The sequence below is a fragment of the Atractosteus spatula genome, chromosome 2 (assembly GCF_055471065.1).
Source record: "Atractosteus spatula isolate fAtrSpa1 chromosome 2, fAtrSpa1.hap1, whole genome shotgun sequence".
NCBI classification, from domain to species: Eukaryota; Metazoa; Chordata; class Actinopteri; order Semionotiformes; family Lepisosteidae; genus Atractosteus; species Atractosteus spatula.
In genome coordinates, this window is record NC_142707.1 from 75,550,916 (window position 1) to 75,565,001 (window position 14,086).

The window sequence follows — 14,086 nt, forward strand, 5'->3', positions numbered from 1 at the left end:
TGCCATGCTAAATTAAAACCTGTCATTCTTTATAAAAAAAAAACAACACAAAAGGTTGGTAAGTGATTTTTCAGGATACTTTAATATGTATATATACACATTAGTGCAGCATGATGGAGCTGTGGTTAGCATTGCTGCCTTGCTACGCTGGGGCCCTGGGTTCAACTGCAGACCTGGAGTGCTGTCTGTGTGGAGTCTGTATGTTCTTGGGTTTGTGTGGGTTTCTTCCCACAGTCCAAAGACATACTAGTAGGTCACTTGGCCCTGTTGTGAGTGTGTGTGTCTGTGTGTGCCCTGGGATAGACTGGAGTCCCATCCAGGGAGTAACCTGTCTTGTTCTGATTGCTTGCTGAGAAAGACTGTGGTGTCTCCCGTGACCTATAAAAATTGATCAATCAGTTAGAAATTTTTAAGTTAGAAAATTATAGATCAATGAATAGGGGACCACATATATATATTTTAACAAATATGATAGGTGTTCTTAAAAGGAGACAACTGAAAAATATGCATTTAACTACTAGATGTAAATGTAAATGTCAAACATTGAGATGTTTATTCAGACACCTTCAAGACCACATTCTTGCTTTTCCTTAATCTTTTTTGTGTTTTATCTTCACACACTGGTGCCATCTATAATTATCGTCAACTTCATTTCATGTTAAATGGGCTACATCTTGATACTTTTTCACACAATATTCTGCTATGGCAGAACGTATATTTCTCAGTTTGTTTCCAACTAGTTATCAGATGAATATGTATCCTTTTATCCTGAAAGAACTGTATTGATGCTTTTCATAATTTGTTTTGTGATGGGGTCAACAGCTACATAATTCTGTTTACCTTTATGCTTTAACTAGTAACAGTTTTAGACAGAATCTGTAAGAATAACATCAATATGGCAAAACACAGAATGGGTGCTGAAAAAGCTATAAAAAAGCACTAACATTTTACAAAAGACTGTGTGGCATCTTATGACAGAGATGGCAGAGTCCGTAATCTACGATTCCATTTAATCTAATCTACGATTAGATTTAATGTGCATCAACACTGGACAAAGAGTAGTGAGAAAAGCTGATGAATTATTAATTCACACCAGACTTGGTTTAAAAACAATTGAAAAACACAGCCAATAAACATATATTCCTGCTCATGCATTCCTATTCAACACAGCTTACTTGACAGACTGTCCCAACAGCAGTGTCATCAAGAACACCACTATGAGGGCCAAGAGCTCTCACCACCATCCAACAAATTTAATTTTCCATTATAGTGGAAAATGTTGTCTCTGTATACATAATTATATTCTAATTATGTTATGTACAGGTAGCGGACATAAAAAAAAGAGAAACACCTGTAAACACCTGTAAGACACCAAGTATATTTAAAGAAAGGTCTTCCACACAGGTGTCTTAATTTTGAAAGTAACATCCCAACATGCCTAACGTCATGTATAAAAATGCTGAACGGGCCTTGTTGTTTATAATTATGACTAGCATTACTAAAAGACGAGAGTTCCGTGACTTTGAATATGTATGCATTCAGACATCTGATCTTTCATTAATAATAACAATCAGAAACTCTGTTTCAGTAATAAAAACTGCTGAAATTTGCTGCAGAGCTACATTTCAAAGTTCTGTTGTTCTCATTAGGCATAAACGCGATACAGCTATTAGATATTTATTAATCTATTAGATTATTTCAACACCACTGTACATCATTACAAATAATGTATATTTAATGTTATAAGTATATACAATATATATAATATATTTTAATTTTTATAGTCTTCCAGCCAAATTCTTTCCAATTGCAGAACAAAAAAATACCATTTTAGAAAAGCAAATACTGTATTAGAGGAGTCGATCGCCATAGCTACTGTACATGTATATTAGAATTCTGATCAATTTTTCTAAAGAACATATTTCTATACAAAAATTTTCTTAAGAATGAAAATATTTTTAAAGAACGTAAGGGCAAAGAGACCATTCCACCCATCCAGCCAGTCCAAGCGCTGAGTTCACTTCTGCTGAGAATATTCCTTTGCACTGCAAACACCTCTAAAGCACGTATCTTGTGTCCAGTGTGGATGTACAGCACCTTCAGATATACTATATCTGTCTTTACAAAAAGGTTTAAAATTATTTGTTTTGGCTGGGTAAAGTGCAATATATTTACAAATCAACCAGTAATATGAGAAAATGCATTCAACAAAAACAGCAGAGAAGAAATCAAACAGTAACAGCTACCACACAAACACATTTATGGGCTGACCTTAAAAGTTGTGCTGTTTCAAAATATTCCATAAAGGTTTGCTAAATTCCCTTATTTAAAAGTGTTAATACAGTAAGTGAATTCCATTACCTATTTTTAAAAAGGCACCAAAATTAATTATTGTCACAATATCAAAATGGCACATCTGTAAGGAGCTACATTTTGCCTTTAGGATTACAGTCTTACTGAAAGAATAGTCAGAAAACACATTTGGAAAGGGGTATTTTGATGAAAGTTGGAACACATTTTTAAGGACAAAAACATGGTAACAGCAAAACATGGCTGTTAACCATCCAACCACCCAATGTCCAGTTTGCGTTTTGAGACAATTTAACAATACAGGTTGTATACAGTACATGCTGTAAATCCTGTTAGGAAGCTGACAAATTAATAGCAACCTGAAACTGGAACTCATTTTAACTAAAATGCTTTACTAATTTTTAAATATGTATAAGAAATACTGACTCTGAACATTTACTTACTAAAATCATCAACTTCTTTAGAAGGACATTTTGCAGATACCTGGATTATTATTACCTGGATACATTAGACTGTAAATAATCCATGTCTTGACCTAAATTATATTTTAACATAGTTTTAATTTGATCAGCTTTCTAACTGTGTAATATTGTGTTTTAGATGTAAAATTCCTCTAAAACATAAGAACACACAAAAGTCCTTAAAAATTAAATTGCTACTTTACTTTTCCCTGAGATTAATTGTTTGAGAATCTGTTGCAATGTCTCTAATCCCGAAATATTATAATGTATATCATACAAAACTCCATAGGCAGTTTATGTCTTTAAGATAAGATATATCTCTCTCTCTCACTGTTTTACACAATCCTTATGTGCCTTAGATTCTGTAGTTTGAGGTATATTCCTAGAGCCTTAATGAAAGTATGGTGAACGAAAATGATAGAAATATAGATTAACAAAAGGTTCAGGATGCCAGTCAATGAAGAAATGAAAGTTTTACAATGTCACAGGTGTTCCACTGTAGATTGTGCCAGAATTATTTCCCTTAGTGGATGTGTTAATCATTTGACAGGTCAGTTTGTGTTTTTTTAGATCAATGGAGAGGTACATTCTCCAGTTTCAATTGTCAATTTATTAACAAATAACGTTTTATGACGTATCTGGAGCCTTTTTTTATTTCTTACTATAGTTGTTAAAATAACTCTATTACAGTACTTGAAAACTGTCTACAAAAGTCAAACTGGACTTTGAAATTGTGCTGCCTGCCTTGCGGAGGAGACAACAATAAATGCATATACTTGTGCTACTAGATCATCTTCACCAAAAAGGAAAAGTAACATTTTCAAACTTTCTAGATTTATTTACACCAGTATCAGTGGCAGAAATAAGACATACAAACTAAAAGAAGAAGATATCCTTTTTCTGTGGTGGTTACACTCTTCCACTATCTTGCTCTTCAAAATGTTTTAAAGCTGCATGAAAAACTCTCCTACACATAAAATCTTACTAACCATAAATACAGGCATACCATGAGAAAGATCTGTCACAGGGAGAAAGAAACCCCTGCCTTGAAACTAACAACTAATCATGCAGAACATATTATTAACTGTCATTCATGGCAAAAGTATTATCATGAATACTAGTTAAAAAAAAGACACATATGCTAACAGCTCATAGAAAATATTACGGTATTTGATGCTAGGGGGAAAAACTTTGGTTTCAGCAATAGGCAAAAAAATATACCCATGTAAAACGCACAGCCGAAGATTTAAAGATCTTTTCCCTCACTGCATGATGAGGAACGGCATTACAAATAGGACTTCCAAAGTCAGTAAAAATATTAATTTTACCAAGGTAAAAAAAAAGTCTTAACTGGATAAATCACTGAACAAAGTACTTGTTTTCATAAGAATTTTTAAATAAAGCACACATATCTGAGAATGATGAACATATACAGCAAATGAAAAAGTTGGCCATATTCATCCAACTGAGAAGTGTTATTTTACCTGAGACATGTTAACAGAGCTGAGAGGGTATTATACAGTATTTTTTCAAATACATTTCTTCTCGGGAGGTCACACATTTTCACATCCCAGGTTAGTTATTAGGGACCCTACACAGTGGAGAAGGAGCCACATTCAAGCCTTATTTTTATGATATTTAAACCTCTCCTTCTATTTAAAAAAAAAGCAAACGTCTTTTGTACCACTATGTAAAACTGATCTATCTCTGCCATTACTATATTTCTTTTGCCATCAGGATAAAAAAAAATCACATTCCATTTACAGCACCACATACAGTATAATGTATAAAATAACAGTGGCACTGACTGGGTGCCATTATTCAGCTTCTAAATCCGCACTACAGTATTTCAGAAAGAGGAGCAAGAATTCAGTAGCCACCAGAGAACAGGGACATGAGGAGAGGGCTTATAGTGCCCCGATGTGCAAAGTTGCCTGTGTTTTAAAAACAAAACAAAAATAACAAGGTTGCCCTGACAGTTCAAAGACTGACAATATTCAAACACAAACAGGGAATTTATCAAATAAGCAAAGACATGTGTAAGAAGCCACGTGGCCTTTCAGGTCGTTCTCCACAGCAGTGAGCCTCCCGGCCACAGGCTGGGGGTATTTGGTACATACTGTACTATTGCTAATTTCCCTCCAGGATCCTGGTGCCCTCTTCATCAGCAGAGCCAGCGTCCTGTACCCTGAGACCTTTTCCTCTGCTTTTTACAAATGTAGTAGATAGGGAAAGCAATAAGACCTGGAAACGAGAGAATTGAAAAAGAAGACAGGTCATGTAACAGACAACACATACTGTATGACAACATGATATGTCAGGAACACTAAAGACACAACCTGGGCGCAGTCAGATCCAGACTTAAAACCTTCTTCTTCAGAAAGGAGATTATTTCATCGGTGTCTGTGCCTGCTCCTTGCATATTCTGCTGCATTTGTAATCCCTCATGTTTCTTTGGGCTAATTTTGTTATCTCTATCTTTGTTACTGTTTTTATGTCTTTTTTTATTTTTCCTGCAAAGTGGTTTAAGAAGATTTTTTTAACGGCTCTGTATAAAATAAAGTGTTTTATTATTACTGCTTTATCTAGTACAAGGTCTCGGGGGGAGCAGGAGCCAAGCCTGGCAGGTAGCACCCTGGACAGGGCAGCAGTCCACCCCCAGGGGCAGACACACACACACAGACACACACTCACACCAGGGCAGACACACACACACAGACACACACTCACACCAGGGCCAGCTTTTCCAGGCATGTCTTTGGCCTGTGGGAGAAAACTGGAGAAATCCTACATGAACATGGGGAAAATGTACAAACTCCACACAGACAGCACCCCAGTTCCAGAATTGAAGTGGTTCCCAGTGCTGTGGGGCAGCAATGCTAACAACAGCTCCACTGTGCGGCCCACAACTATCCAAACATATCGAGAGGAATTTAATGCTCAGTTGCTGCGTTTTAACGCCTCTCATTACAGTTGTGCTGATGCCTGCAATCAGATGTTATGTATGCCGACCTGTTGTATTAAAAGAGAAGCACTATCAGTAAACGTTAACTGACTGTTAAATATTACTTTTACGAGTACCAGTAACTAGTGGTAAAGACACATGCCTTAATAAAATGTATCCAATTTATTCAAAATTCTGATCAGGAAAAAAAAGAGTATTTTCTCATGCAATATTCCCATTTTGCTTTCTGTTTTACTACCAAATGACTGCTAAACACTGTATAACAGACTGAACTGATTCATTTTATGTGATCTAAAGTAAGCTTTCATAGTGCAAAGTCACTTCTTTATTATTAAAAAATGAAACACACAAACAAAAGTTACTCATACAACTAGGTCAGACAAACAAACTTTATGTGAGAAGTCACAAAACAAATACCACCTGCTCTTACAAGACCTACATTTAAATGTCAGGTGGAAAACAGAAGAACACTGAGCAAACTTCAGTTCTCTGTATAACAATGTCATCCATCCGGCCATCAACAGTGAGAAGCCTATCTGCCAGCTGAAGCCAGGCCCTAAAAGGAATTGCGTGAGTTATGTCAGTTGCCATAGACAACCAGGGAAATAACAAATATGTATATTATTCATATATAAATGTTATAATGTGGTCAGAGGAGCTTTAAATGGCTTTAATGTTTTTTCAAAGCAGTTTTTAATTGTAAAATTGTTACACATGATAGTATTATGCATCTATTTGATAGATGAAAAAAAACTCTTCAATATATAATCAACTGCAGCAATAATAGGGCTATAGCTTGATGTGCTAACATCACTTGTGCAATTGATGTGTATGCATATGTGTTTATATTTATTATGCAGTGGAACTTAAGTACTTCCTTTGCATTACTGAGTTTTCTTCCTACTTTTTAATTTCATGTCTTGGAGTACTGATCACTCATCATTTCATATTCAGAGTGGACCTTGCCAAATCCAACATCATCTCCTAATATTTATCTATTTGTGTTTCAACGTGAAACTATTAACCATTATCTCTTGTTGTCTCTCTGTAATCACTTAAGGTTTCAAAGGTTTAAAAAGTGAACAATGTATTATACTTCGAAAAATCCTGTACAGTGTAGTGTGTGCTCAAGGAACCACCTGCAAATATATTAAGAAAGCCAACTTTAGACTCTCAAGAAACCAAGAACACTACACATGTTAAAATCACCTCCACATCTGAAAATTGTTCATGTTCAATTCATTTGTCTGAACAACTAAAGATAATTTGTGAAACAAGTCAAGTTTAACAACAGGGCTCAAGAAATGTCTCCACACAGGCTGTGAATTCCATGGAAGGAAAGCTATGACGTACTGCCAAGAAAGAAAACCGACCAGAGAAAACAGTCTGTGCTCTGTTTGTTTTTTCAGTTTCCCAGCAGTGATGGGGAACTGAAGAAAACCCGCAGTTCTCAAGACCTGCAGCTGAGCTTTCACGCTGCCTTCAGCGACAGAAGGTGCTTTGGATGCTTACCTATGACAAGGGCTATGGCTCCAAACACCACCACCAGCACTATGACCACCGGGGCAACAAGGACTTTACTAACTGGAAAGAAAACAAACATACCGTGAGCACAAATCATTTGAAGGTATATTATTTTTTATGTGTTAATGAAAACTCTCTGAAATGCTTCTTAAAAAAGACAATATTTACGGCACCGATGACGTTCATTTCCTTCAACAAGGAGATCCTGAACACTGTGACTCCTCCTGACTGTTGCCTTTGGATTGTGCCCATCTACTAATCTGCAAGAATGCAGTTTTTCTATAGTAATAATAATAATAATAATAATAATAATAATAATAATAATAAGCTTTATTTGATATAGCACCTTTAAAGGTGGCTTCTCAAAGTGCTTAAAATGAATATAATATAATATAAAATTAATATATTTTCTATACTTCTGACAGATATTTTCTATTTACATTTGTTTAGTGGAATTCTATTTGAAATGTTGTCTCCAACATGGTTATGTACCGTCATCAGCTACATACTGAAGGCAGTATATTGTACATATACTGCTCAGCTCATTCAGAAGTTGATTACCCTTCATGACACTGGGGGGTTTGTGGGTGCATATATCAATTCTGAGCACTTTTTTTATACTCAGCAGTCACAAGTAATAGAGTCCGTATCACTAAAGCAAGATTGAACAATATTTTTGTTTTTAGAAGAAGGAATTCAAAATTTTTTAAGGGAACTTCTCCTTTCTTTTTCCCCCATATTGGTGCATTAGCCGTGACAGTCTTCTTAAATTATTCCAGCAGCCATGTCACCCTTCAACTCACAACAGACAGCCCACTGACGCCCAGTAGGTGTGAGCCTGGTCAGTATCTGGATGGGAGACTCCTGGGAAAGCTAAGGTTGCTGCTCGAAGAGGTGTTAGTGGGGCCAGTAGGGTGTGCTCAGCCTGTGGTCTGTGTGGGTCCTAATGCCCCAGTATAGTGACTTGAACACTATACTGTAAAAAGGCTTCGTCCTTTGGATGAGACATTATATCGAGGTCCTGACTCTCTGTAGTCATTAAAAATCCCAGGGCGTTTCTTGAAAAGGTGTTACCCCAGTGTCCTGGCTAAATTTCCTATTGGCCTTTACCAATTATGGTCTCCTAATAATCCTCATCTCTGAACTGGCTTCATCACTCTGTTCACCCCATTACCAGTAAAGCACTTTGAGTGTAGTGTGCAGAATAGCGCTATATAAGGGTAAGGAATTATTATTATTTTATTATTAGTATATTAGTTACAGTATTGCACACTAAGTCACCAATAATGTACAATATCAGCCATGTAAAAGCAGTGATAAAATAAAGCAAATGCCCACACAGGACACAGAACACACACAGGGAAACTGGCAGTGCCTGTAGATCTGATGACTTGTAATTTAAGCCCATTCTCCATTCAGTGAACTAAAACTCCTGTGCAACATGTCATGCCTCACTACTTAGGAAAGCATATTGTTTAAATATTTAATACACGACCAGTGCAAAATCACAATAGCTCACTTCAGCTGATCTTTAGGTATAACAGAGCTTACATAATACAGTATATGGAAAAGCAAGGACCAGGCCACAAGGATAGATGTGATCTGTATTCTTCTGCTCATTTCATCTGATATGGGGAATATTAGATGAACCCAGTCTTTAGTAGTTTGCCAACACATAGCCAAGATAATTAGGACTTGTGAGAGCTAATGATACAATGATTGATTCTGCAAACATGAACACTCAACACCAGCTCTCATTTAATGCAGATAACTGAAGAACATAATTATTTGTTGAGCTTCCATCTTCTAGGAAAGAAAAGTTTTTCAAGAGGATTGTGAAGGTGCCTTTTTTCTAATGTGAAAAAATATAATAGAGACCAATATCTGGAAGCAGGTTCCTGATATTAAGAATCAAAACTTGTTTGTGCTGCCGGACACCACACTGAAATGCAGAATTTTGAGATGTGACAAGTTTAGTAAGATGTCTGGGTACTTACGATTTTTCTCTTGAAAAATAAGCTTAAGATATTTCCAAGCATTTGAATGGAACTGTACAGTATATTTCTTCTCATTTAAATGGAAAACATCAAACTTTTAAAGTTTTCAAATTAATTTAATGGAAAATCAGTTAAAAAAACTACCAGTTTAAAAGCAAAAGCAAACTGTACATGAATTAGACAGAGAGCTAAACTTTCAGGCAGTGGCATATTTTTTTATAGAATTCTCTTTTAAGACAACTCTCTCTCATTTCCATATTTTTTATTCATCTGTGATTAGAGGGTACCAATGACAATAAGTCTTTAGAACATAAATATCAACAAACATACAGTAAATTAGTCCTAACATTTTTTTGAATGCTTTAAAAATCCTCTCTTACAAATATTTGTGTAATTGCCATACTGTATTTGCTATATCTTTAATTATTCATTATTCACTTCAGTATTCATTTAGTTTAGTGAATAATAAATTTCACTAAATCAGGATGTCACTAACACACAACTTTAATAGTAAAAAAAAACTTTTCAATAGTAAAGGAAGGCAGTTTGCAGTTTTAAGTAGCAAAAATACAGAAACAGGTCCTAAAGAATAAAAAACATCCGGTATTATCCAGTTGAAAAATAAAATGTGGTTTCCTCTACTTTACTATTCCTTATAACTAGGCACAGGTCTCGAAACATGAGAATTTCACCTCAGTATCGTTAGACAATGTCAGAATACAAAGCAAGAATGAGTAAATGAATGGGAGATCATGCATTCTCCACAGTCTTGTGAAGAGGCGACTCCGCCATGCATCTGTAATTCCTGTCAATGGGCAGGAAACCAAAATAACATCCAAATAATAATAAAAATCTTTCAGAAATACTTCCTTCTGCAGACCCGGGGCTACCTAGTAACATGTTGAAAAATGAAAATTCACACAAAACTCTTGTAAATGTAACTACCTCCACATTTAAACGATATGACAAGTACTGTACAGCAAGTGTGAAGAGCTGAAATTCTAAGCTTGGATATGTTGTTGTTTTACTGTTCACTGCACTGTAACATAAATCTTGATCATTTATCACCATACAAAAATTGATCAAAAAACTCTTATAAGGTACAAAACTATTTTATAAATGTATTTTACATTACAGGACATGCAGTCAGAGAACATGTATTGTCAGTGTATGCTTACCACAGACAGAGCCCCGAACTAGTCTGCGCAGATGGGGTTTTTCTGGGAGGTAGCGGTATTTACAGCCAAAAACGCTGAGGTTCGAGGTATGGTCACCGAAGAATCGGAGATGTCGGTACTTTTCACCACAGCGGTAGCAAAAGTTAGTATTACACTGCGAACAGGTCATGTGGTCACAGCCTTCTGTCCTCTGGATATGAATCTGTCAATAAAGAAATCACGTATCAGAGGCAGAACAAACTGAAGCACACGGACACTGGGAGCAGTGCAGAAATTTAAGAAATATGCAGAAATGTTTGAATGAAGAACACGTAAAAGGCCTATTAACGGAACTATCACCGACTAATAACATTTTGGAAAATTGAGCTGTCTTCAGCACTCTCTCTTTGCTTCCTTGTAATCTCAGAGGGGTTGAGGAAAACTCACATATATTCTTCCTCCATCTGGTTCAGTCGCTGACCATAATCTCTTAGGAGCTGACATTGATTTTGCATGACTTTTACCACATCTTGGAAAAGCTCCTTCCGTCCTCTTCCGACATGACTGCCTTAGCCAGGCTAGGAGAAGAGATCTTTCTTACCAGAGTCTAATGTCCGGACAAGCCAGACGACCCACCTAGCAGAGTTGATGATGGAGGATCAGTGTTTTAATGGTTGTAATGCCTGTGTATGAGAGAATACTAACGGTCACCTGTCATCTCACTTGATACACAAAATCTTCCACAAACAGCAGCTCCAGTCCATTTAAATATGTCATGTACATTCTCCATGTTTAAGCCTCATACAGTAAGGTAGGCATGATGACCTGCACAACAGACCAGCAGTCTGGTTTCAGTTTTAATGTTGTGATCCTTAAACACCTGCTTCCTCAAGGTTCCCTCATCATGGTGAGGGTAATGCACAGCATTCTAAAGCCACTGATCCTGGACCTGAAATGATGGAGCTAGGGCTTCTTCATTTGCAACAGATAGTGGAATGAATGGAAGGATTTTCCAGACTGTCTCATAACAAAATTGTTCTTGTAAATGGTGGACAATAAAAATTATGCTTGCTGTCCCTTTAAAGAAACTGACATGCCACTGCAATGTGTGGAGAAGCTCCGCAGCAAGAGGAACGGGACTATTCAGGTCTTATACTGATCCCTGTAATTCCCATAGTTGTTGCCTTTCTGGAAGATTTTTACATGATGTCCATGAGATCATTCAAGATTATCTTCAGGTTCGTATGATGAGAGAGTGTTCCTGTTCACTTGACTTAATTCCATCCCATGCCGCAGCCCTGAATGTCTTCATTTGTGTGATGACTTCACCTCATTGAGTGTTGGTAGAATTCCCCGTTCGTCGTTAATTGGATGTTGTGGAACAAAACTGAACACGCTATCATTGACCGCGGATTCTTGATTTAACAGATCTTCAGGATGCTCCTTTCAATGGGCACTGACAGCTCACCTTTTCTTTGTTAGGTCTCCCTGAACCAGAGAATGAAGCAGCATACTTCTGTACTTCATCCTGTCAAGGGAGATCTCCTACTGAACGTTACTAGATGTCCAGTTTCCACAGTAAGGAATTGACTCTGGAATGAATTAATAATTATGATCTCAGTGTGTGTTTAAAGATATTGTTATTTTAGTATTAAAGATCACAGCTTTATTCTCTTTAAAAAATAAAGGTACCATTTATTCTACAGACAATATTACTTAGCGGGCTCCAAACAAAGTGATATGTTAGCCTAAAATCAGATGTCTTCTAAAGGACGAACCTTGCACCTGGGACACTTCTGAGCATTCCTCTGGCCATGCTCAATTGCACTGGCCCAGTGGCGTAAGAGCTTGTCTCCCTTCCTGTAGTCCTTGCAGTTCAGACCATCGTGCCAGGGAGCGTGGCACCTGAAGCACCACAGAAACTGACACTCTGGACACTGTACCTGCAGGAGCAAAGCCAGACAAATCAAGACTCTGCACCTGCAGGAGCAAATCAAGACAAATCAACACACTGCACCTGCAGGAGCAAATCAAGACACTGCAACTACAGGAGCAAATCAAGACTCTGCACCTGTAGGAACAAATCAAGACAAATCAAGACTCTGCACCTGTAGGAACAAATCAAGATAAATCAAGACTCTGCACCTGCAGGAACAAATCAAGACTCTGCACCTGCAGGAACAAATCAAGACTCTGCACCTGCAGGAACAAATCAAGACAAATCAAGACTCTGCACCTGCAGGAACAAATCAAGACAAATCAAGACTCTGCACCTGCAGGAACAAATCAAGATGAACATGGTAGATATATATATAGTTGTACACAAGACAGTATCAAAGACAGTAGAAAGATAATGGCATATAATCTAATAAAGGCAACACTTCTGTAATAAAGGAAAAAAAAACATTTACATGATGGGCATTTAACAGAGGTCAATCTATATGAAAGAATGCATTTATTAATCAGTAACACACCCCTTTACTGAAACATGATCCATGTTTCACAATCAGCAGAAATACTAGGGAATTACATACATCTGCCTGTTTCCCAGCAACCCACCCCTATGTGATCAGGAAAGTACTGTATACAGTAAGATCCAGACAAGGAGTGAACACTGAGAAATAATTCCTCACTCATTGCTTACGACATTTAATGACACATAAATAACATAATAATAACAGTACAATAAGCACACTGTGAAAAATTCCAAAACATGAACAAGCTACCATTTAGAATATCCTAATTATTTCTATTTATGCCACAAAGCTACAATATGTATGAAAACACATATTTTGATATACATATATACATTATTATATTATTATTATATACATATAATATATAATATATATAATATACATATTATTGAAAAGTAATCTGTAACATCCATTTTAAATTCTCTATTATCTATATTCTCAACCTTGTGAGAAAAATCTAAATCTTAAAAAAAGAATTGGCACCTTGTTAAAACTACAAAGAGAGAATGATGTGCCAATGTGTTTATTATGCAGTGTAACATACTGCAAAATACAGAGTAAAGGAATAAGTAATTAATTTTCCTCTGTGCATATCACTTAAAAAGTTTGAATTTCTCTGTGTTGCAGGAAATACAGTCAGGAAACTCACTATTTCATTAAAATAGTGATGCTAGTTTCAGACAGTCTTGGAAGATTGAGGTTCCAAAACGCACAGTTTTGTCTTGCTTGGCCGTGTTCTGTAATTGTTCTGTAATTTTGGCTTTTGATATCTTTCTGGTATAGGAGAAATCAAATCCAATCCCTTTGAAAGGATGCAGACAGAAAGGCCAGTTTTCTCAAAGTCGGGAGAGGTAAAATGGGGAATAATGGTAATTTATTTGTTTTAAGATTCAAAGACTCCTACAATAAAAATAAATCAGAATCCAAAATGATCCATACCACTTAACCTCGGCACTCATTTACAGACTGCTGCCTTTTCCCCCAGCTCTACCTGTTCCCAGGATCTTTCTGTGAGGGAAAGCCTCACATTTCTGCTCACTCTCATCTCCAACACAGCTGAAGAATGTTCAATGGCTGAAAACTGTTTTCTTCTTCTTTTTTATTCCTTTTCAGCCTGGAATTACAACTGTAGTTTCTCCCCAGCTCCTCCCTCTCACCTCACTGGTGAGAATGCTGTATAGTATATTAGAAAACA

At 36.6% G+C, this 14,086-nt stretch overlaps 1 protein-coding gene across 1 annotated transcript in view; it reads right to left on the reverse strand.

The window, feature by feature from the left end:
• Window positions 1-4,271: 4,271 nt before the first annotated feature.
• Window positions 4,272-14,086, reverse strand: part of rnf217 (ring finger protein 217) — a 32,787-nt gene continuing 22,972 nt past the window's right edge. The window contains exons 3-6 of the mRNA XM_088908024.1: window positions 12,193-12,357; window positions 10,436-10,637; window positions 7,249-7,320; window positions 4,272-5,015 (exon numbers count right to left, since the gene is read on the reverse strand). Coding sequence (XP_088764150.1) covers window positions 4,936-5,015; window positions 7,249-7,320; window positions 10,436-10,637; window positions 12,193-12,357 — 519 coding nt within the window. The 3' untranslated portion in view covers window positions 4,272-4,935. The remainder of the gene's footprint in view (window positions 5,016-7,248; window positions 7,321-10,435; window positions 10,638-12,192; window positions 12,358-14,086) is intronic.